Source organism: Phasianus colchicus, chromosome 2 (assembly GCF_987193195.1).
Source record: "Phasianus colchicus chromosome 2, bPhaCol1.hap1.1, whole genome shotgun sequence".
Taxonomy (NCBI): domain Eukaryota; kingdom Metazoa; phylum Chordata; class Aves; order Galliformes; family Phasianidae; genus Phasianus; species Phasianus colchicus.
This window is the reverse complement of record NC_143437.1, coordinates 45095324-45120734: the sequence shown is the minus strand read 5'-3', so window position 1 is coordinate 45120734 and position 25411 is coordinate 45095324. Positions and strand designations below refer to the sequence as shown.

Genomic DNA, 25411 nt, shown 5'->3' with positions numbered 1-25411 from the left:
AAGGTTCTCTTGGCTGTGTCTAGTGATTGTGTTTCTATCTCCATAGCTAATTGAAAATGTGCAATATGAAGAGCAGGCTAATGAACGTTTTTCTTCCTACATATTTTAATTACCGGGCTGTATTCTGGTTAAAGAGCATATGTGTGAGAAATTAACTTTTTACCTTAAAAACAAAGATATTGAGTGTCAAGAACTTGGTGGTTTGGTGGTGGACTTTGTACAGATCTTGAAGTGCAGTGCACGGGAATGGCAGCGTGCCCTGGGAAGTACCGAGAATCCTCCTGGATATATGAAAGGTGTAAGCTCTTCAGGAGCTGTTTGCAGCAACCTGGGGAAGGGCCTGACTGGGGAACTCCTGTAGTGGCCTTGTTCTGGCTGCTGCCTTTGTGTTACTGCTGAATGCTGAGTTCAGGTGACCTCTGCTGCTTAGATTCCCAGAAGGTTTAAGCTGGGTGTGGGATGGTGAGTGGTGGTTGTACCTGATATATGTAAGCACTTAGTGTATTTGAAGTCCTGCTAGTGAGGATCAAGGGCAGCTGGAAAAAAAAGGAAGTTTGTCTCTGTATTGCTCTTGCAGTTCTTAACATGACATTGTTTTCTTCGGTCATTGTTTCTTTGGTGTGACATCTCTTTGGTGCATCTTTAGCACCAATGTGTTCCAATGTGGTCTTCAGTCTTTTCATTTGTTAATTTATTTTTAATGATTGTATTTTTTCTAATTTATTTTTAAACTCTGAAATGAGTGGCATCTCATCTTAGCTTGACTTTTGGTTGCTCTTAAAATGTAGAGGATATGGGGTGTCTGCATGTGCCCGTAAAGCAATGGAGATGAGGTGTTGTGTGACTGCTGGTTTCCTGCTACTGAAGCAACAGCTCCCAGACCTTGTGCTGCCTGTCATGCTGCTTTCATACCCCAGTTCTTCCCTCTCCTGGTTTTGTTTGCAGACCTTTGAAAATCTGGAAGATGTAACTTAATTTTCCTGATTGAGCTGAAATATTAGATATATTGCCAACACTTTGATTTAGTTTAAAAACAAAATATCTGTTGTCAGACAATGTAAAAAGCTGAAGAAATTTTTTTTTTTTTTCCAGATACTGGTTGAAGTGCATGGTGATGTAACACACAGTAGTTACTTGTTAGAATCTTTTTGGTTATTTATTTTTAGTTATTTCAAAGCTGTTGGGTTTATTTATGTATGCATATGTTTATTTTTTTTAACCACACTGCTCTTGCAACTTTCCTAATATTCCTGATTTATGTTTCTTGGCTGTGGTCTCTTCTGTATTCCAAGAATAAACCTGCTGAGAAGCATTTTGCTCATTAAAATTGAGGATGGGAGCAGCCTGCAAGCACTCTACTGTGAAGACCGCGCACTTCCAATTTTCCTCCTAAGCATTGGGCTTAACCTGTCCTATGTACATTTGAAAATGAATAACTTCAGTTAACATCCATCTAGATTTTGCTTTTCATGTGTACCCTTAATTACAAGATGGTTTTCAGTGGCTGTAGGGGAGAAGACCTGTAGTTCATAGAGTCACAGAATGGCCAGGGTTGAAAAGGACGATAATGATCATCTAGTTTCAATCCCCCTGCTACATGCAGGGTTGCCAACCACCAGACCAGGCTGCCCAGAGCCACATCCGGCTTTGTCTAGTTCTTAGGAACAGACAAGAAATCTGCTTTTCCAGTATTGCCAAACTCGGTTAAAACAGTACTTAGGAACCAACAATTCTGTGTAATAACCAATACTGTCATTTGATATAGGCTTGCCAGTAGTGTATTTTAAAGGTGTATGGATTTAACTAGTCTTTGGTTAGTTCATGAAAGTAAGCAGTGCACTAGCATTACAAATGCTATGTTAGTAATCTAACACATCTAAATCTACATTAAAGTGACAACTGTTCTTAATGCCAGAGGGTTGCTACTGGTGTTCCTGTGTGTCTCCAAGCTATTTGATTTTGTGTGGGTGAGAAATCCTTACATCAGTTTAGTCCTACCTGTGTACTTCCTTTAGTTCAGAACCTATATATTGCATGCAGTGCTGTACAATGAGGCTTTCATTGGTGAAACTGAGTCCTTGTGTTCCCTGGCATTGATTGGAGCTCTGGCTTTATTTATGTACTTCTCAAGCACACAAACCTTAATCTGTGCATGCTGGATTTTTACACTTGAGTTGCAGCTGATGTTCTCCTCCCTCTGAAAAGATCAGCCCATCTTGTCAACTGCTAACATTGTGGTTGGACATGGTTGCTATTTGACAATGTGACTTCTGGTTCTGTATGTCTTGTGATAAATCTGCCAGTGTTTTTTAAAAATTAAAAAATTGCTTGCCCAGAAAAATGTGTCTGAATTATAAGTATGGCCTACCGAGTCCCACTGTATGCATATGTATATAATTCAGGTGTGAGGTTGAAGGGCTTTTTGAATACATTTGGCCTTCATGCCCTCTCATCAGGCATAGCAGGAAAGACGAGCCATTGGCTTCTAAGGAAGGAATTGGCTTATGGGCCTTAAAGATCAGTTCAGCCAGCTTGGCGAAGAGGTATAGTCATTATGCTCTTAGAAGAGCTTACTCATTTAAAAACAAAAGGAAAACAGTGTCCTCACTGGTCTTTTACAGCAAGGTAAGCTGTCCTTGTTTAAAACTGTTTTGGCACTGAGCCCTCGTACAAGCGCCAGGCCCCACAGAGCATCAGCACCCCACCCTCTGCCTTGAACAGCCAGTGAGATCACTGAACAAATAAATAGTTCCATAAGCATTGGAAGTAATGACTTCTTGTTTCATGTGGTCTGGTCTCTTGTGGTTGATCTGTCTTTGGCAAACTCAGAGGGGTGTGCTCTGCCTGAAGTTTTCTCTGCAGTAGCGTTGTTTGCAAGAGCTCTTGGGAACAAAATCCTTTTGGTGTCCAAAAAGATGTAAACTTGCGTTCTGCTTTCCCAGCTCAGCATTTACAAGATTTGTCAGAGTAAATTATATCCAAAAAGGCTTCCTTGTTGTATTTGACTGACGGTGCTTACTCAAATCGGATTGTTACAAGACACACAAACAGTATGATTTCTCAGGGCTAGGGAACCAGTTAGAAGTGTTGCTGATTTTGGTGTGGTTGTCATTATGGCCAAATTCACTGCAGGGTCTCCTTAAGCTACAGATGGTGCTACGGTACCACCTAAGCTTTTTCTTTGGTAACCTCTGAAGTTTATTTGCTGAAATTAGCAAGCTTGCCTGCCTTCTTCTTGAAACTGTAATGTGAGAAGAGTAATTTCACACACTAAATGCATCCATGTCTTTGGGGAGAGCAAGGATGTTCTGTGTGTTAGGATATTTATTTCTGGTTGTAGCTAAAGGCAAAGAAATAATTCAGTATCTGATTTTTCTTAATCTCGCTGCTGTGTTACTTGCTGGCACTATTCTGACGTTTTCTTCCTGCAGACACTCAGGCTCACTCTGCCAGAGCATGAGTAATGTTCCTTGTCTGCCTCACAAATAGCAAGGAAAACGCTCTTTGTATTTCTGGTGGAATTGTCGTGGAAGTGATCAGGTGCTGATGCTAGTTATATTCTGTCTGACGCAGGCCAAGTATTTCTTTGCCTCCATGCCTTTTCTCAGAGTCAAGATGGTGTTGCTTGCACACCTGCTTCAGAAATAAAATGTGTGAGGGGTTGGGGACAGCCTGCATTTTCCCCCATCATTCCAAACTAAAGGGATGCATGCTTTGCCAGCTATATGTTAAAGCAGACCATCTGCAGATGTGGCATCAGCAAGGATTGGTGGCAATAAGAGTGGTGTGGGGATCCTGGTTTCCTAGGAGAAGGAGAGGTCCTGCTGTGCTTTGAGCTGCAGCGCATCTGAGGCATTCAGTCAGCATCAGAGGCTTGTTCTGGCCTCGGGGTCCTCTCCTCTTTCCTTCTCTCTGCTTACCCTGTGTAGGTGAACACCAGATGGCTAGAAAGGAGTAGCAAAAAGGTAAATACCCTGTCCTGCCATTTACATTTACATTCCCCTGAAGCCTCAATTGTCCAAAATATTTTGTTATTAGTGGTACTTTTTCAGGTTGCGAACAATTCAAATGATATGTTACTGGTGGGACAGTGAGGCACTTCACAGACTGTCTTTGTTTCTAATGTATGAATTTGCTTTATAAATCTCCTAATAAGTTAGTGTGGAACATAAAATGTACTGAAGTTCAGTTAGTTGTTGGTGTTTTCCTCTGAGAGTAGTGTTGTTGCGGTGCATCACTTGATTGCTCAGGGAGATGGAGCTGGTAGTGTTACTGTGCCTAACTGCCACTGCCGATTTGATCGTATGGTGGGACAGAGCAAGCGCTCCCCAGGAGGAGTGAAAGACTATCTAACATTACTAGTCGTTTATTGTCTTTGTCATGCTTTATTTTTAAAGCAAACCATTATGTGAGGGTGCATACCTGCCCCATCCTGCTTGTTTTACTTTTGACCTCTTCCTCAGAGAGGAAACTGGCACTGGAAGTTTACATATGAATCTAGCCTGGAGTTTACATATGAAAACAGATGTGTGTGGTGGTTTTTTTTCTCTCGTTGGTTTGTTTTGGTTTGTTTATTTTTGCCATATTAGTTTAGGGGCAAACCAGCTCCTGGCATGGGCTTGTGTCAGAAGTGATTCGAAGGAAAGGCTGGGATTTTTTGAAGGGGTGAAGGGAAGACCAAAATCACTATAAAACAGCGTTCAATTGGATCATTCTACAATAGAGCTGTGTGATACCAGGCAAGGGTTCTGGAATATGCCTGTTCCTTGCTGAAGGAGAGAACTGTACTCTGTAGTTTTATCATTGAAAGATTCAAAGTATTTCAGAATTTGGGGCACTTTAAAAGATAAGGCAACATTTTAAAAAAGATGAATTGTCTTGTGATACTTTACATAAGGCTACTCTACAATGCTTGCTTAAATGTCTCTAAGCCGACTTCATGGTGTTCTTTCAGTACTTAAAGGGATCTTGTAAACAGGAGGGAGAGAGACTTTTTATACAGTTAGATAGTGACAGGACAAGAGGGAGTGGCTTTAAACTAAAAGAGGGGAGATTTAGATTAGGTGTTAGGAGGAAATTCTTTATTCAGAGAGTGGTGAGGCACTTGAACAGATTGCCAGGAGAGGCTGTGGATGCCATATCACTAGAGATGCTCAAAGCCAAGCTAGATGGGACCCTAGGCAGCCTGAGCTGGTGTTTGGCAGCACTGCCCACAGCAGCGGGTTGGATCTGACTGATCCTTAAGGTCCACACTGCTCCGTGGTTCTGTGATTCTATAAAATGTAAATGGCAGTGGAAGGTCCCACAAGGGGCTGAAAAGCTCTTGTGCTTGATTCTGTGCTGACTTTGCAAAGATACGTGCTTTGTTTTGAACTTAGTGATTCAGCATCCAGTTGTTAAGCCAACCATCTGAACTTCAGATTTGAAAAACTTTTATATGTTATCTTAATTTCATGTTTGCGTAACCTCTGAGTTCTTTTAAAGTATTGTCTGCATCTTTCCTAAGGGTCCAAGTAATTGAGGCTAATTAAAAAGTTACTGTGAAGAACCTGTTTTTACAGAAAAAAAGCTTTGGGATTACTTCATATTAAAGATCAGTGGAAAATACATCAAATGCATCCAGGTCTCATGGGCTAGATGTTGGTTTTGTGAATGGTAGGGATTGTTTTCAGAAAACTGGAAGTTATCTGTATGGTATGTGCAGTTTAGAGGCATGGAAGGTGGAAGGGAAGTCCTCTGCTGTTATTTCTGCCACTAAGAAGACTGACTTTCCTGTATTGTATTTGAATGGTTGAACTTTGGTTTGTTTAATATCGCTTTTGATTTAGAGCTGCCACTTGTTTTCTGAGGAACAAATAAATTGTATTTAAGGTTTTCTTTACTTTGTATTCTCCTAGTGACGCTCTTTGACTATATCCTCTTTACTGCATCTTGCCTACAAAAAGGTAGGAATTGGATGGTTGGAATGTTGCCTGAATGAGTCTGAAGAGTGGTGGAGAAAATTTATGTGACTGTTGTCACAGGAAATTGTGGAAGATTCATGCTGATTCACAGAATGCTTGAGATGTATTGATGGATTAGCTTTCTAAACAGATATTGCAAGTAAAAAATACAGTATCTTTAGTGCCTTGGTTTAACTTGGTCTTCTCAGGAAAGAGTGCAAATCAGAAGATGCTACTTGCAAGATCTCTGAATCCGAACCCGAGGAATTATCAGATGAAGCAAGTGCTGACACCTTCTATGGAACTTCTCCTCCTAGTACACCCCGCCAGATGAAACGTATGTCAACAAAGCATCAGAAAAACAACGTTGGGAGACCTGCTAGCCGATCTACTTTGAAAGGTAGGTGTGTTTTTTTTCTCTATTTTTGGCTACAAGGTGTCATAGTAGCAGCCTTTTGTTTCCTAAAAAAGGAAACATACAGAATATGGATGGGACTCTGAGGTGCAAAACGAAGTGGCAGTGATTTAAGTTTTTAAGCGAATAAATGCATTTCAGAGATTTTCATAAGATGCAACTGTATCTTTTACCTGTTCCTTTGACTCGGATGTTATAAAATGTCAGTTCAGTGATGCTTTCCTATTTTCTGAAGTGTTAAACTTGGCCTATGTAAAGAACAAGATGTCTTTCTCCCTTTATAGTGCATTGGAAATGTGTGAAACTTAATGCAATAGAATGCTTAAACTGAAATCTCTGTCCATCCCAACCCTACTTCCTGAAGCTCTCCTTTCCTGTAAAATTAAAGGCTATCCAATGCTGAAGACTAGACAAATATTGGAGCCTACAAAGGAAAGCTTTTTCTTTGTTTATCTCAAGCTATTAAGTCATTTTTTCAGTGAAAAAAAGAGGCTTAGATTTCAGTTTATTTTTTTTAGGATCTCAGTGCCTTTTGATGAAAAATTTTATTTAGGATGAGTTCTTTTTCACAGAGCAGGAATCTCTGATAGCTTTCTAGTTAATTGAATGCATGGTAAGGAGTCTAGCAATCTTTACATTAGTCCTCTAGACAGAAAACTTGATCTTTCTTATAGATGGTGGATACTAGAAAGCTCTGTGACTCACTAAATACCAGGATTATTAATTGAAAATGGAAAATCAAACCAGGTGAAAGATACTTGTCTTTTGGTACTTCTAAGCAAACATGAACATCAGGTAGTATTTTGCACCTCCACCCTTTCCTTTGAGGACACCTTAATGCTTCTTTTTCTTTTTTTTCTGTTCTTCTTTCTCGCCCTAAGTGAGAATTTGAAGCACTGAATAAGGATAACTCAAACACTATAGAAGCAGGAGATAGTAGACTTACTTGAACACCCACAAACTGAAAGTGGTAAACGCCACTTGGATCACACTGTGTGTAAATATTTTTTTGTCAGAAGTTGTAATTCTTGTCCTGGCAAAGCCCTTTGGATATCCCTAACAAATGTGAAAGGTTAGACTCCTTAAAATTCCTGAACTGTCCCTGCTTGTAGTTATTTTTCTCATGTTCTCTGAACACAGAAAAAAAAATAGCACCTCTGATGTAATGGATGAGGATTTCATAGAGAAATCTTGAAGAATACCTGCGGGTGAACTTTCAGTCTGAACTGATAATTTTTGGAGTCATTTTAGTGGATACATTGTTCTCCTCTGTAACTGCAGTATTCTCATGTAGCTTTTAGGATGGTGGCCAGTTCTAAAAAATGTCCTTATTGGTTGTCACAGGTGAAATCAGCACTGGATAGAATATAATCTATTTATTATGAATGATCTCATACCTGTTGTACATATTTATTAAACTCTTGTTTATGAGGACACTGGAGGTGAATGAGAAAGTGCTTTCTTGGATGGAGCTGAGAAGGGCCTGTGGGTTGGGGTGCAAGTCTCATAATGGGCAGTGGTACTTGAAATATAAAGAAACTTAAGTAGGTGCTGCTGTTTATTAGGAGAAAACTTGGAAACGAGAAGCTGATAGTAAAATCTGATAAGTAAGCGTGAGATCTTATGAATCTATTCTTCCCCAAGGCCTGTTGTCTAGGTAATGAGACTGCCAAATTCATTACAGGTATTGTACATTGTGTATTTACAGTCTTATATTTCTCAGGTGCTTCACAAGTTGTAATATTATAGAGTTCTCTTTAAATCTGAGTTGGGCATTTCCAGAGAGTCAGAAATTGTGTATATAAAAACATTCTACAACAACAGTAGACAAACTTAGCCTTTATCTGGGCAAATATTATTTATCTTTAGCTATGAAAATCTAGCTAGTTGGAATTGAATCTTGAATAAAGACATTTGAATGTTAACACTTTAAATCATGGTTTTTCTCCACCTCCTTTCTGTTACTGTCGGGGGAAAAAACGAAGTCCATTTGACTCCTAACACATGAGATCCATATGCTTTAATATCAGAATGGGATTTTCTGTTCTTTTGCAACTTCATGTCTGTTTGTATCTTTTAATCACAGAATCACAGAATGGCCAGGGTTGGAAGGGACCTCAAGGATCATGAATCTCCAACCCCCCTGCAACATGCAGGGCCACCAGCCTCCTCATTTAATGCTAGACCAGGATGCCCAGGGCCCCGTCCAATCTGGCCTTGAACACCTCCAGGCACGGGGCATCCACAACCTCTCTGGGCAGCCTGTTCCAGTACCTCACCACTCTCTCTGTAAAGAATTTCCCCCTGACGTCCAACCTAAATCTCCCCTCCCTCAACTTAAAATCATTTCCCCTTGTTCTGCAGTTATCAACCTTTTCAAAGAGTTGATTCCCCTCTTGTTTGTAGGCTCCCTTTAGGTACTGAAAGGCTGCAATGAGGTCACCCCACAGCCTTCTTTTCTCCAGTCTGAACAAGCCCAGCTCCCTCAGCCTGTCTTCACAGGGGAGGTGCTCCAGTCCCCTGATCATCTTTGTGGCCCTCCTCTGGACCTTCTCCAACAGCTCCCTGTCTTTCTTGTACTGGGGGCTCCAGATGTGGACACAGTACTCCAGATGGGGCCTCACAAGAGCAGAGTAGAGGGGAACAATCACCTCCCTGTCCCTGCTGGCCACCCCTCTTTTGATGGAGCCCAGGATACCATTTGCCTTCCGAGCCGCAAGGGCACACTGCTGGCTCATGTTAAGTTTTTCAAGACCCCCAGGTCCTTCACCACAGGGCTGCTCTCCAGGACCGCTCCTTCCAGTCTGTAGGGATGCCTGGGATTCCTCCGGCCCAAGTGCAAAAGTCTGCACTTTGCTGTGTTGAACCTCATCAGGTTCACCTGGGCCTGCCTTTCTAGTCTCTCGACGTCCCTCTGAATGGCATCCCTTCCTTCAACCATGTCAACCGCACCACTCAGCTTGGTGTTGTCAGCAAACTTGCTGAGGATGCACTCGATTCCATCACTGATGTCATTGATAAAGATGTTAAAGAGCACCGATCCCAAGACAGACCCCTGGGGGACGCCACTTGTTACCGGCCTCCACCTGGTCATAGAGCCATTGATGACCACCCTCTGTCTGCGGCCTTTCAACTAGTTTCTTATCCATCGAGTGGTCCACCCATCAAATCCACATCCCTCCAATTTGGAGATAAGGATGTGGTGGGGGACCATGTCAAAGACCTTGCTCAAGTCCAGGTAAATGACATCGGTCGCCTTTCCCTTGTCCATCGGTGCCATCACTCCATCATAAAAGGCCACCAGATTGGTCAAGCATGATCTTCCTCTGGTGAAGCCGTGCTGGCTGTCACGGATCACACGCCCTTTCCTCATGTGATCAAGCAGATCATCCAGGATGATCTGTTCCATGATCTTCCCAGGCACGGAGGTGAGACTCACCAGCCTGTAGTTCCCGGGGTCCTCCTTGCTCCCTTTCTTGTAAATGGGAGTGATGTGACCCTTCCTCCAGTCATCCGGGACCTCACCTGACAGCCACGACTTTTCAAATATGATGGAGAGCGGCTCGGCAACCACCTCAGCCAGCTCCTTCAGAACCCTGGGATGCATGCCATCCGGCCCCATAGACTTGTACACATTCAGTCTCATGAGGCGGTCTCGGACCTGCTGTGTCCTCACAGTGGGGGGGGGATTTACCAACCCGGTCCCCACCATTTTAAATGCTTTTCTGTCCTCCAGTTAGTTGAAAATGAATCACTGCATAGAAACAGCAGAAAGGATAGAATATATATATACTATAAAGTACCAAGTTTATAAAAGCCAAAAATTAAGGAAGAGTTTTGAAGGCTAACTAGGGTCGAGAACATCTCTTTCTGTATTTCGAAATTCTGTGCTCTTAAGAAAAAAAAAATGATAAAGCACATAGTTATCGGGGAGGTTATTTTCTTTCCAGGAAAAGAAATGAAATAGAAGTTTTTGTTATTTATCTAAGTAGAGTTACCTTGATTGGAAGGTACTTCATTGATTTATCTTCATGGGAGACTTGAAGCAGTGGTAAAGCGTCTCGCTAAACTACCATCCTCTAGTGTTTCAGAATAAATGTCGCATTAAAGAACGGAATAATTTGGAAGAAATCAAACCCCCTTGCATTCCAAACTTGTCCTCAGATATCAGAAGGGCTGGGAGTGGCTGAGCTTAGATTCTGAGTAATGCCCAATCCAGCCCTATAAGTCTGGGGATGTTCAGTATATGAGGGCACTACCCAGTTAACCTAGCGGCATCCAAATGGGCTCCCACAGCCACTCTTAAAAGAGTTTGGGCCACACCCAGACTAAGAATGCTCACGGCTAGATTAGTGAATAGTGCAGTTTATTAAAGAAATACCATGATTACGGATTCACAAATAACATGCTGCCCAATTCATCTAGCAACATCTGTATGGGCTCCCATGACCATTCTTAAAGTGTTTGAGCTGTGCCCAGGCTAAGAGTGCTCATGGCTAGATTAATGAATTTATTAAAGCAACAGATTACTGGTTCTTTTGAATTGCTGGTGATAAATATGCTGTGTGCAAAGCATATGAGGTTAACAAAGAACATGAATAATACATCTGACTACAAATGCATTAAGTTATAAATGACTCAGAGATTTCTAAGTTTCCTTGGGAAGCACTGAGTATAACCAAAAGTATGTGAATTTACCCAGTAGGCATCCCTATGTGGGGGAAGAGAGGCTCAGCCTGTTTATTGATCCCAGAAATCAGAGATGCTCCTTGTCTGAAATCCAATGATATCTTCCCTGACATCCCCCCTCTCTTAAGCCATATTTATACTATTTCTGATTTTTCAGGTGGAACTTGAGTGACTCTATCATATATACCTTTGTTTATGGTTGGTGTGTAATTATCTCACCTTTCTTTTAAAGAAATAGGCTAAAAAGTAAAGAGCACAGCCTCAGTGAGGAGTGGTTGCTCCTTGAAGACAGGTAGTGTTTGGGCTAGAAATGTGTTCTGGTATTACAGCCAGCATATAATGAGCATAGTTCACGCAAAGGATGGCACTTTGTCAAGAGATGGCAGACTGTTGGCCCAAGGGAGTAAATATGCATCTTAACAGTTCTGTAGTACCATCAAGTTTTTGTCCGTCACAAAACCTGGCCATGGTGTCTTCACTCTGCTCCACCCTCCATAGCATTTCTCTTAGAGTCAGCACATTGAGCTCCCTGATATTGCCAACACCTACGGTTGTTTAGGGAACTTCTATGGAATGGATGCCATCCAGACCAGCTGCACTCTGCTTTTGTACCCTGGTGAACAGCGCCGTACCTTAATTTCCAAGTCACTTATAGCAATTATCTCACAGTAACAAAGCAAATTACGTGCTGAAACTAGTCATAGATATTCAGTCATAGTCAAGGATCAAGGGTAGGGCAAATGTTTGTGTTCTAGCTTGAAATGAACTGGAGAATTCATGAAATTGAGATATGCAAGAAATCTGTCTCACATAGCACAAGTGATAGGAAGTTATGTGAAAACTATGGTGGTACATAACTACAGAGCAAAAGTTGTCTGTGAAAGGAAAAACAAGAATTATTAAAGTTATGAGAATTATAAGTAAGAGTATTTTAAGTTGAGATTACATAAACGAATAACATTTTGAGGGAATGATGCAGTTGCACATCTTTGAATGGCCTCATTTTGTGCTTGATAGCACATGAGACTCTGGAACCATGACAGAGTATACTCATTGGCAGAGAGTGAATGCTATAATCAGAAGCTAAATAGAGGAACAAGGATCTGTCACTTTGGATGGGCAATAATTGCTTTTGGGTGCTTGTTACTCTTGTTTATTTTGTTGTTTTTTCTGACTCAGATCCTGTTCCTGTGCACACATGAACTTCTAGTTGTCAGCTGTTTTACCTGATAGGATCCCAAACACAATTTCCTTGTCTTTTCTTTACAACTACGCCTCAGTCTGCATTGATTCAGCTGTACTCATAAGTTTGTTTTGTAGGGAAGCTGTCAGTTCTTATCCCCCTTTTGTTCTGGAAGAACTTCTCAACAGCAGTGCAGTCTCAGGGGAAGAGGCAGAGGCTGACTGCGGCCACCTACGTGATTTCTGTTACGACTGTGATTCATACAATGGGAATGTACTCAGTACTCAAAAGAATTTTGGCCGTGTGTCATTTTTTAATTCAAGTTGCTGCTTATTTATATACTATGATGTGTTCCTGGATGCAGCTTGTATTGTTTTTTTGTTTTTAATTTTCATTTTTTGAGTGAAGTCTTTAAGATCCCAGACTCTAATGAGCCTCTCTATTTCCCCCAGGTTAGTTGTTACTTAGTCATAAAGCCTCCCTGCCTCATCCAGCGTTACAGATAATGGCAGCTGAAAAACTGTTAGTATGGCTTAACTTGCTTTACAAGTTATGTTGTACCTATGATATAGAACTACAATAAAATTTCCAGTAGAAACTCATTCAGTTTACCATTGACTTTAACAGTTGTTGCAGAATTGTCAGATATATTCAAGTCATTAGCATTTGTTTATGCAAAAGCCTGAGAGTATTTTGAAACCATTTGTGGTTTATTGTGCGAGGGCTTTGTTAGGATTGATGAATATTCAAGTATTAAGACACTTTGGTTGTCTCATAATCACATTTACTTATTTTTATTTTTCTCTTCTGTTGAGATGGGAAACTGAAGATGAATATAAAAGGAGAATAACATGTTAAAAATAACAAATAAAGTGATTTAGAACCTGTGGTAACTAGAATGTAATTTCAGTGAGTGATTTAATTTGTTTTACCTGGTTACCAACATTTTTAATATCAAAGTGCCATAAAGTCAATCTATTTCTAATCTACTGAGTTTGGGAGGTTTGGGTGTGTGTGTTTCATCTCTGCTAGTTGTCTTAATCATCCTCCTTTCCTGCAAATGCAGAGCATGTGTTCTTGCTGCTTTGTCTTAGCTTTTTGGGCTAATGTCTCCTTGCAGCAGCACCAGTTGTGACGTGGAATGCAAGCTAATACACTCAGCAGTGCTCTCAGACTGGTGCTGGCTAATATCAGTAGTTGGCAACCAGTAAGAATTTGGTGCTGCTGTCCAACACAGAGTGTTTGAGTAGATAAATGTAGAATCAATGACAGCGAATTTCATAGCTGATAGCTTTCCATTTCCAGGAGCATAACTGTGCTTGTATTCTTTGTGTGTTGACAGCTGCTGTACTTGGTAGCTATTGAGAGAAAGGCACACAAATGCCTGAAATGAAAGTACTTTAAAAGTTATTAGTAAACTTGGTATTTGCAAAGAGAAGTTTCTGTGCTAAAAATCTTGAATTATGTTGAATTCTGGAATTATGGTGACATATACCTAATACTAGAAAGTTTCTCAGTTCCAGCGTGTATTATAAGACAGATGGAGAACTTAAAGCATTTTAAGATAAAAAAATGTTTACAGGTGCATGCAGAATGCAGTTGAATGCTTTAAAACTGCTTTACTGATCACATGTTTTCTATTTGCCCTCATAGACCTGATATAACATTCCAGATTCCAAATTTATAAACAAATCAGATGGTATCTAAGTGAAATACCTATAGTCTCATAGACTGTTATGCTTCTCCTAAGTATTTTGCATATAGAAATAAATTATCCCCAGAATTATTCTTGCTTCAGCTTTTGTGTGGTTAATCTGACATGCTCCCTGCTCCCCACTCCCCGGCGGTAGGGTTATTTAATAGAAATGTCTGTTTTGAAAGTAGAATTCCACATTACTTTCATTACAATTCTCGGTACAATTTCTGAGTCCAAGTATTTAGACCTGAAATTGAGTAGCTTTTTTTTTTAGTGGGTATTTGTTTGAAAAGCTTGATTTAGTTTGCATTCTTGAGAAAAGTATTTGGCTGGAATTAGAAGTATGATTAAGTTTTCTAGAATGGCAGTCATTTGCCATAACCTTGAAATTCTTTTTTCCGTCTGCAAGTCCCTACTTTTTGAATGTCAAACTTTCAGTTTTTATCGCAATACAGATGGTGGTTTTAAAGTACAAGTAACAGCCCTGTTGACTATTCTGCTCTCTAGCTATTTTTCTTATTCAGTCTTTCAATGAGAACCAGGATCTTCATGCTGTCCTCTTCTGTGACTTTGTTTTTCCTTTCTTTCTTATATCCTTCAGAAGATATTCTTTTTCAGAATGAAGTGCTGTTATACACATTGTGGCCTACCACAGTCCTGTGGGGGGTATGGTACATCCTGCAAGGATTAAATTATTTTTTTTTTAGATATGAAGAGTGGAAGGAAACAATGTGGCAAGTCTCACCATTATTAACTTGCTTATAGCTCATTAACAGCTGAAAATGTGGTTTGTAATGACTTTAAGATTTAAGATTAAGGTTTGGCAATGTTCCTTATCAAGATACCTTTCTGAGCTAATTCTTCGAAGGAAAAGATCTACTGAAATGCTATTTCCAAGCAATAGGTTAGTTGTAATATATATTAACTCCCGTGAGTGTGTGATTAAAATACAAATTAAAAAATCCATTCATGTGTGCCATAGGAGTTTGGCAGACTTAAGCAAGCTTTGATCTTCAAGCAGAAACTTTCCAGGAATTTGAACATCATCTCTGCAACATTCTGGGCTTTGTTCAAGTCCTGGACTAGGAAATTGAGAAACATTTGTGTGCTCTTAACTGTTGGATCTAGAGGATTTAGAGAACGAAGCTGTCAACCTGTAAGAAGTGCATGAGCCAGAACAGTGAAAAGTGGAAGTATGTACAAGGATCCTGCAGAATGGGATGAAAAGGTTAATTGCAAGCGAAAGGAGTTTGAATAGGTTGAGGTGTGGCAGAAACAGACAGGTAGGTAGAGCAGGAGTTGGTTGGGGATTAGGAAGATGGAGAATAGAACCTGGAGGGGAAGATAACTGATGAGAAGATCAGATAAGGAGTGATCTGTTGAGTTTTTAATGCTCTATTTTCAGTAATCCCTTGTTTTTGTCAATAAGCTGCCTAATGGGGTTACTGTAATAGCCTAGAGATAAGAAGAATGAAATAGCATCTTGGAATGATGGCATCTTGGAAAAAGTCTGTAATGATTTATTTTCAAATTTATTTGAAGATTCTTTCTTTTATTTTAGACCTCAGAAGTGGTTAGTAATCCACAAACTTGTCTCAAATTACCTGTTGGGTTAATAAAAGTTACTGTCTTCAGCAACAAACCTTATCTTGAATGTGATCCTTTGGCAGAATGCCTGTTTTATTTAGGGTTTTTCCTTTAACCTCTGCTCAGATGTGGATTTTGTTGGCAGATCTCTGTAAGTCTTCAAAGAAAGATGTTAACAAATGTCAGAATTTGTTCTGCATGGATTTTCCTGCACTTGGTTGAAGGGTTGTTCTATACTGCCTGATGAGAACTCCTCCTCCAACCAGAACACCTGGCAACTTGAGCTTTCAGATGTGCTTTGCTTGGAAACTGAGAGGGCATACTTTTCAGGGGTTCCCAGAACACGTGAAAAAGAGGAGGAGAGTGCACACTTCATGGGAGTGTCTGTGTACTTCTTTGCCTTACCTGGCCAAGCCTCGAATGTTAGAGGTGAACTTGAAAGCTTTTTCAGCAAGGATTGCTTTCTGGTTTTTAAACTCAGATTGCAGACTAAATTAGAAAGATTAAATAATGCTTAAAACAGAATTCTAAATTGCATGTAGCTAGAGGCATATTTTTTTTCCACCACCTGTCCTGTAGTCCAGCTGCTGAAGCTGGAGACATGCTGTTAGTCATCATCTGTGTGGGATGCTTTTCTTGTAGTATATCTTGGTTAGAGGAATGATGATCCAGACTTATTTTTAATTTTGGAAACATTCTTTCCTTCTTGATTGTACTCAGTTCTCTATAGATGACATACTCAGGATGATGAAAATTCTCTTGAGGTCCTTTCTACATAAAAGGTAAAATAAGAGGGGAAAAAAATCCTTTGGTATTACTATTGATTCTGCTGTACTAATGGTCATTTAGAAGACTTCATTTTACTTCTACCCCTGCCTTATTTTTGTTTTACTAGTATTAGGAAATGTTATATGCATGTCCAAGAAATATGATTGGAAGCTGATTGAATGATGCATTTTCTTGTTGGTTTAGTCAGATTATTTCTCTTTTTTTTTTTTAATTACAGAAAAGATGAGTATACCACCTCAATCTGTGCATAAAGACAATGGGAAAACCGTTGAGAATGCGGAGGAGCACAGCTATAAACAAGGGAAAAAAATTCGTGACACTCTAAGGACAACAGAACGAGATCACAAGAAAAATGTGCAGTGCTCATTTATGTTAGACTCAGTTGGTGGGTCTCTGCCAAAAAAAACAATTCCAGATGTTGATCTCAATAAGCCTTACCTCAGCCTTGGCTGTAGCAATGCTAAGCTTCCGGTCTCTGTGCCCATGCCAATCTCCAGAACTGCACGCCAGACTTCTAGGACTGATTGCCCAGCAGATCGCTTAAAATTCTTTGAAACCTTGCGGCTTTTGTTAAAACTTACCTCAGTCTCAAAAAAAAAGGACAGGGAACAAAGAGGGCAGGAAAGCACCTCTTCTGTCTGGCTGAACCGATCCAATGAACTGATCTGGCTGGAGCTGCAAGCTTGGCATGCTGGCCGGAGCATTAATGACCAAGACCTCTATCTCTATGCAGCCCGTCAAGCTATCCCTGATATTATCAATGAAATCCTTACGTTCAAAGTGAACTATGGAAGCTTCTCCTATGTAAAAAACGGAGCCAGTCTCAATGGTACGTCGGGAGAAGGAGTTTGCAAAGCTACACGTGCAACTAGTGCTTTGGGTTACTCAAGTTACCACGAACACCTCCATCGCCAGCGGATCTCATTTGAGCAAGTAAAGCGAATAATGGAGCTGCTAGAGTATATAGAAGCACTTTATCCATCTCTGCAGGCTCTTCAAAAGGACTATGAAAAATATGCTGCAAAGGACTTCCAAGACAGAGTGCAGGCACTCTGTCTGTGGTTGAACATTACAAAAGACTTAAATCAAAAACTAAGGATTATGGGGACTGTTTTGGGTATCAAAAATCTCTCTGACATTGGCTGGCCAGTGTTTGAAATTCCTTCTCCTCGACCATCTAAGGACAATGATCCAGAGGATGGAGAAGTTGATAGGGAAACTGACGTAAAGGAATCCTCAGGAACATGCACAGAGGAGAGTGATGGCGAAGAACAAATCTCTGAGGAGAATGTTGAGGAACTTAGACAAGCCATCCAGAACAGTTTTACTAATCAGCCAAATTTTGACTTTCAGGACCATTTTTCAAGGAAGCTTGATAGGCTTGAATCTGGGGATGACTCTGCCTCTTGGATTATTCCAGAATGCAGTGCTGAGGCAGGCTGCAGCAAGCACTGTTTGACTTCTATTTACAGGCCGTTTGTAGACAAAGCACTGAAGCAAATGGGGTTGAGGAAGCTAATTTTAAGACTGCACAAGCTAATGCATGGTTCATTGCAAAGGGCTCGTATGGCGTTGGTAAGGAGTGATTGCCCACTGGAGGTAGGTTGTTACTGTGTAAATGGGTGCCTCCATCTACAGTATTGTTTTTAACTGAAACTGGAGGAATTAGAGCCATACAGAAGTATTGATTGCTTTTCTGGTTTTGGAAGATAATGTATATTATGATTAAAAGCCCTATTCTACTTCTGTTGAAGTGAATCTGTTATTTGACTTAGAATGTGTGAAGCTCATAAAATTTCCTAACAGCCAGAGCTGCGAGTCAGAATGAGGTAGCTATGGAAGTGATACTTTTTACTTATCTTCAGGATCGACTGTCTCTCTGCAAGACATCCTTTATCAAAACATAATTAGTGTGTTTTTTTTTTTTTTTTTCATTACCTAAATGAATGAAATACTGTGGTGGTGCATTATGCTTAAGGTCAGACTGGATAAGTAAATGGACTCTTGAAATTTACCAAAGCAAGTCATGTTAGCATACTGCCTTTTTCAACTACCTCTTTATTATTTTTTTTTTTTCCTTGGATGATGCTATATTCTTAATAAAGAATAATTGAGAGTTAATAAAATTATGAGATAAGAAGTAAGTGAAGGACGGTAGCCTAGGTTTCATATGGTAACTTGTGGCAGAATACAGTTTCTTAAACTGTTATCTAACTTCTGGGCAATGCTGTGTTAGGAACAACTGGTAGTTCGGATTATTTGCCCTCCTTGATGATGTGGAAAAATCTGGGGTCTAACAAGGGATTCTGGATTAAGGTTTTCTTAGCTAACATTCCCATTCTAATATGGATATTGTATATGGTGTGAAACACATTACTGATCTCTAAGTGTGACTGTCACATTTGCAAAAGAAACAGGGATCCGTAACTCCCTTGGAGGTTATTTTTGAGAATAACTGAATTTATAAATATAAAGTGACTGGATTTTAAAAATGTTTTATGCAGGATCTTAATAAATGGCTTGGGTTTTCTGTTTTCTCTTTTTTGTTTGTTTGTTTTAAAGAAGCATAGACACTTGAAAGAAGTTGATATTGGACCTGTTCAAGATTAAGATAAGATTAAGCTGAACAACATGAGGTTAAATGTCCTAATGTCGTGTGCTGATGTCCTAATGTTAGGAAATGAAATAGCACATTTATTCAGTTTTGTTTCATTACTTTTATTCATATCTTAGTTCTTAAATATTTTTATAATAGCTAGATTTTTCCAACACTACGCTTGCATCACTATGAGGATTGTATTTCTCAAATATAATAATATTTTGTAGAGGTGAAGCATCTTCATAATTTATTATTAATGAAAGTGTCTTGTATAAAAGCCTTTAGCAGTTGTGCTATTCTTCAGAAGCTAGATTTATGCAAAAGATTTTAACACCAAAAAGACATTAATATACCTCTTAAAAAGCTGATTAACTACTGATTAGACTTCAGCTGAGCTGGATGTAGAGGAAATCCCACTCATGCACGTTTGCTGTCTGCATAATGAGCTAGTGGTTTATAAACCACCTGAGAATCTGCAGCTCATAATATTTTGTTCTAACATTAGATTGTAATGAATATGCTATCCCATCCCTTTGCCAACTGAGAAACTAAATTAAATTGAAAAAATAAATACACTAAAAAACGGACTTTGTGCCTGTAAATCTGTGTGGCTCTTTTGAGAAAGCAGAGCTTGTGCAGTACTTTAGACATAAAGAATGTGTAAGCATAAAATAGGAAACTTTAAAAAAAAATTTAGATAAGGGTCTTAAAAATGACTTAAATTTTTTAATCCTTGTAGGCCTCACTGTAAGATTCTAATCATATTTCTCATATTTTCCTTTCCTTTGAAGTGATGTTCAATTTAACTTTGAAGAAAAACCTAGAAAATGCTATTTAAATTTAATATACCAATAAAAGATATTCATACTTTGCAGCTAGGACATAAGAATTGGAATAAAATGGACTCAATCTTATACAAATCTTATATTATGTACTATTTGTTGTTATCACTAAGATCTGCATACGTGTTGAGATGAGCCTTTTCTTCCTAGATGAAAACCCACAATGACTACATGTGCAGTTTTTCATAGAGTATTACCAAAAGCCCTATAGTTTAGATGTCTAGAGTGTACAGTTCAGATTTTTTCAATTATTATCACTAATAAGAAATGTCATTTTATTTAAATGAAAGAATAAGTTTAAGAATGGGAAAAAGCAGCTTCCTCTTTAAATTTCATTTTCAATTTATCTACCAAAATTCAGAGCATGTTATTTTATACGTTTTGTTCAGCTTAGCTAGTGACAGTTCTATGAAAATTGCATTACTTTATAATGTATACTTTTGTATAAGACAGTTGGAAAACAAAAATTGTAGATGTTCTGTGTATTTGAAAAGGAATGATGTTACTTGCCTGACCTAAACAAGTGCAATCTTGTTTCTTAATTCGTAGTCATTAGTGTAAAGCCTTTTTATTTCTTCTTATTATTTTTAATATATTGTAAAAATTTCAAGTACTGTACCGTATGAGGATTTAAGTATATATATTCCTATATTATATTAGGCTTAATTGTTGTGTTTGTGATAACCTCAAACTTCAGTTTCTTCCTCTGTAGTGATTTTTGATGTTTAATCAGTGATTTAATTATTTTAAATCAGTAACATAAAGTAAATAATTGTGTTGTTCACTCCCAAGGGTACATTGGTGTTAAATTCAGTATGGTGATCCTCAAATTAAACAAAACAAAAAATAGTGTTAGCTTTAAAAATAACAAGATGATTAAAAAAAAAAAAAACGAACACCACCTGAACAAAAAAATGAAAATAGTGTTGAAACTTCTGTGGTTGATTTGCCAATTAATTAATAGGCAGCTGTAATAGAACCTTACCTTTTAAAAATAGTCTTTTTTGTATGCTGCTTTGAATAGACCCTAAATCTTAAAGAATTTAGGGATCCTTTTTATGATACCTATTTCTTGTTACAGTTTTCAGAATGTCCAGATCCCATGTTGTGTTCAGATTATGTGCAGTTATTAAATTCCCCACCTTGCTGTGAGCAAAAATGCAGCACTGTATCATGGGAAGAACTGAAATCCATGGATTTGCCATCTTTTGAACCTGCATTCTTGGTCCTTTGCCGAGTCCTGCTCAATGTTATCCATGAATGTCTCAAGCTAAGGTTGGAACAAAGGCCTGCTGGGGAACCATCTCTTTTGAGTATTAAACAGGTTTGCTTCAAGTGTTTTTAATTTTTTTCTATTTGAAATTACTTTGTTTCTTTCATTTTAATAAGGTCGTCTATTTAAAGAGGATTTGTTTAAGAAATGAGAGTATATAATTATGTAATAATTTCTATAGATTGTCTTTATTTTGTATGGAGATGTGGTTTTTGCCTGGTAAACAACTGGTTATGTATACCTCTCTGATTTAGACATCCAGGAATCAAAGTTGGTGATTAAAGAATTATCAGCCAGCGAAGGTAAATAGTGTTTGTTCCATTTGCATTACAAGCTATGTAATCTTGTCCAGCACACTTATTTGTATATGGGTTTTCTAGGCGGAGTAACCAGTTTTATGGGAACAGATTTAAGGGTTTGTATATTTCTTGTACATTTCATTTGATCCTTTTTTCTTTGTGCATGAAAGACCTCTACCAATGTGGTGTGGATGCATAGGGTAAGCTGACTAAGAACAAAAACTAAATGGGAAAAAATGCTCTTATTGTGCAATATTTTGTATGTAAATATCTGACCTTTTTAAGTGTGCTTACCCAAGATTGTGAGTCCTGTCACAGGTTGAGAATTTTCCATGAGGATTTCTCTTCTGATAGTTATCTCATATGAGAAAGGCTGTTCAGATAGTATCAGTGTGTCTTGGACTGGGCTTTGAGAAACATTGATCTAAACTCATGTCCCTGCTCCCTGGTGAATATAACCAGAATATGGCTTTGTCAGGTGGTCTTTCAGGGTAAACATTTAAATACGCTCTCTGACTGAGTATGATTTCACATTATAGTTATTCAGAACTCAAAAATAAATTGCCAGGGTACGTTATAGTCCCAGCCACATAAGTTTCTGACAGCTCTTTTAGTGAGGGAACTTACAATTTCAATCTCAATAGTCATATTTATAGAATAGTATACTGTATTATAAAGTGCAACATCCTTCTTTTCCAGAGACAGATTATATTTTTTTGCCCTTACGTTATATTTATGAAATTTGAGTTGTGCAAAAATGACTATTTCTTCCTGGAAAACAATATATTTGTTACAAACTGTTTTGATTGTATTTACTGTCTCACTAATTACATTAAAAAAAATGAATTTAACTGAGCAAATGCTTACTATCCCACACAATATTCTGTAGTTCAAGATGATTCTCACCTGTCTTGAGTTTGTCCTGAGAAGTGGACTTACTGTCTTAAAAGCTTTTACCTTACAAAATTCGGTGGAAAAATTAGATTGGTACACCTGAAGATTTTTATTTTCAGCTTATAGGATACTGTATTAGAAGAGTGCAATTTACATACTTTCTTCTTCTTCAAGATCCCTTAGGTCTGTAACCAGAAGCACTAAAGCATACTGTAAGTTGATGCAGGTGCTTATTTCTTAGAATTCTGTTATCCACACACTTGTTAACCAGGCAGTATTTGAACACATATTTTAACAATTAAAGAAGAAAGCAGTCAAAGGATTTGTGTTTGGGTGGTAAAAACACTATGTGTCAGCACTCTCTCTGGATAGCCTTAACAGCACATAGAATCATAGAATGGCTTGGGTTGGAAGGGACCTCAAGGATTGTCAAGCTCCAACTTGTCCTGCTGCATGAAGGGCCACCAACCTCCATATCAAATACTAGACCAAGCTGCCCAGGACCCCATCCAGCCTGGCCTTGAATACCTTTAGGGACGGGGCATCTACAGCCTCTCTGGGCAGCCTGTGCCAGCATGTTGCTTCCTGAAATCTTTGGGTCAGCAGCCCCTCTGAAAAGTTAGCTGACAACATTTTGGGTATTGTCTGTTAGCTCTCATGTAGTACACATTCCTTGTAGGTAGCCTGACCTGGCTGAAAAGGGAAAAGTTGCAGCTACCTGATTGTCTGCTAAGTGACTGATTCTGTCTGGAGAGGAGCCACAATGTACTGACAAGTTGACTGGTTTTGCTTGATTGGATTTTATGTGTTATGTATAAATATAGGTCATTTAGAGTAGATGTCGATGTAAGTTTTGAAAATTTGTAGTGGATAAATTTAAATGTTTGGGGACAGATAATGAATTTGTAGGTCAAGTAAATACTTAGGGGAAAAAAAAAGATCTTATAAAATTGCTTTCTCTAAACTATGGTGCTCCAGAGGCTCTGACCCATCCCACCTCCTCTGCAGAAAAGAAATTCTTCTAGAAGCACCCTAAACAAAAAATGGCTCATCAAACAAACCAATAATAGTGGTAATATTTTCAGTTTATAGATCATGTTTTTGATTTGATTACTGCCTTGTAAGTTTCTGTTCCTAAAGCTGACATTTAGAATTAGTATTACATATTTGTAGTTCGCTCTTTTTGTAAATCCTATGCTCTGTTATTGAATAACACTGTACCTTACTGTATGGGCAGTACTGTTTAAATAAGAAATCTCTTTTTAATGGTGTTTTGATAGTATTTTATCTTGGAATAGACAAGGGATCCTCTGCAAGGATTAGAAGTACTTTTCTAATATCTGTAAAAGTGTACTAAAATATGAAGTAAAGTGTTAGGGACAAGTGATACTGCCAAGTCCCACCTGTCTCTGTGAGTAAGAGATTGATTATTAGATACCAATTTTAAATTCTTTGAACAAATGATGCTTTCCTTTGTGGGTCCAGTGGCAGAAATGAAGCAATAGATTAGCACTGTGTATGCTGTATGTGATTGAGTGGAGAGTGGGACACTTTCATTTTTAAATAAGACACACTGGGGATATAAATGTCTGATTTTTAGATTTTCACATTATAGTAAATTACTGTGGTTTTTTTCCTTTTTTTCCTTGAACTGCTAACAGATCTAAGACTGAGGTTAGAAAGCTACCATTGCTTTTTCCCCTGCATGCTGAGAGGACATAGTGTATTGTGTTTTCGCCTGTAAAAGATTCAAAAGTGCTCTTGCCATATTATGGCTGTAGGTGTTTTGCTTTCATGCCATTGTACTTTCTCATATATTGAGATAGTGATATTTTCTTTTGTCAGGACAGCCGTTACAAAGGAATTCAAAAAGGTTAACCAACCAACAACTCCATCCCCTCTGACCACCCAAATGTACCCTTCTCTTTTCTCTTTTTAATTAATTAATTCTTAATTTAATGAATTTGGTGCTCAAAAAAGGTCGGGATGCCAGACCTGGAGACTGATGATAATTTCAAAAGAATACACACTTTGCTCTGCAAGGGATTTTGAGAGAGACGTTTGCTAGTGGGGGGTTGAAATCTGTTGTGTTATGTACTCCTGTGTTTGTGCTTGTGCATGTTTCTTTAGACAAATAAAAGTTGTAAGCTTACAGGTAAGAATGACCACTGTTTGACTAAAAGCAAACGTGTAGTAGTCAGAAGATCTTTTGCCTAAGGTTAGCTATTTCCAGTGAAACAGCAGAATGAGTATCAGCTGCTTTTCAGGTACAGATTTCGGAGTTGTGGAAACATTACCAATAGATTGAAAATCAAATTTGTGTAGTAACATATTTCTCATAAGTCTCAAAGTTTCTGTCAAATATGCTGCATATTATTCATGACTTGCTTCTGTTTAAACTTGCTTTTGGTCATCGTGAGACCTGTTGCCCACTTCCAAATGTTTAATTTATCCAGTGAGATGCTTACTGTGGCCCTGGATGGAAAACAGAATATGAAATGTCAGCTCCAATCTCCATTTACAGTTATGTGGCAAATGATGTGATGACAGTTAAGTAATATGGGCAAACTAGCACAGATCTCCCCTGGAGACATACACAGTGACCTGCATGCATTTCTAAAAGCGTTTAGAAATTGCTCAGTGATAAACTAAGACAAACATCTGACAAAATTAAGTTTTCATATCCTGGAGACAATTTATGAGTAGTGTCTTGACTGACTCCAGTTTTTGGGTTTTTCTTTTGCAGCTAGTGAGAGAGTGTAAGGAGGTTCTGAAGGGTGGCCTGTTAATGAAGCAATATTACCAATTTATGTTGCGTGAGGTGTTAGATGACTTGCAAAAGATTGATTGCAACATTGATGCTTTTGAAGAGGACCTGCATAAAATGTTAATGGTAAGCTTCAAAACGAGGGCAGGCATTTGGAGTTCTACTAAGAGTACTGATCTGAATAATGCTCATAGATGTGTATTGTTCCTGTTAGGTATAGATATTGCTAACCTGTTTTCTTCTAAAGGACTCTTAAAAGATAATACAATAGCATTGTCATTTAAAACAATACTCATTCTTGTTTACTGGACCATGGAACAGTAGTTCTGTAAATAGCATGTGCTTACAAGAAAATGCTTCATAAATAGACCTGTCAATTGCATACAGTATACAGTTTTTTAAATGTTTAATAATCTTCTAGTAGTGAATAAAAAAA

At 38.6% G+C, this 25411-nt stretch overlaps 1 protein-coding gene across 6 annotated transcripts in view; it reads left to right on the top strand.

Moving 5' to 3' along the window:
• The window catches only part of MAP3K4 (mitogen-activated protein kinase kinase kinase 4), a 68167-nt gene that overhangs the window by 8901 nt on the left and 33855 nt on the right, over nt 1-25411 (top strand). For 5 of the 6 annotated variants that reach the window (XR_016464294.1, XM_090135541.1, XM_090135539.1 and 2 more), the window contains exons 2-5: nt 6152-6342; nt 16519-17900; nt 20824-21066; nt 24955-25101. Coding sequence is in view for 5 of the 6 variants with exons in the window: in XM_090135541.1 (XP_089991667.1) it covers nt 6273-6342; nt 16519-17900; nt 20824-21066; nt 24955-25101 (1842 nt within the window). In the remaining variant the exon portion in view is untranslated. The remainder of the gene's footprint in view (nt 1-6151; nt 6343-16518; nt 17901-20823; nt 21067-24954; nt 25102-25411) is intronic. The other variant, XM_090135542.1, reaches the window with a different exon arrangement.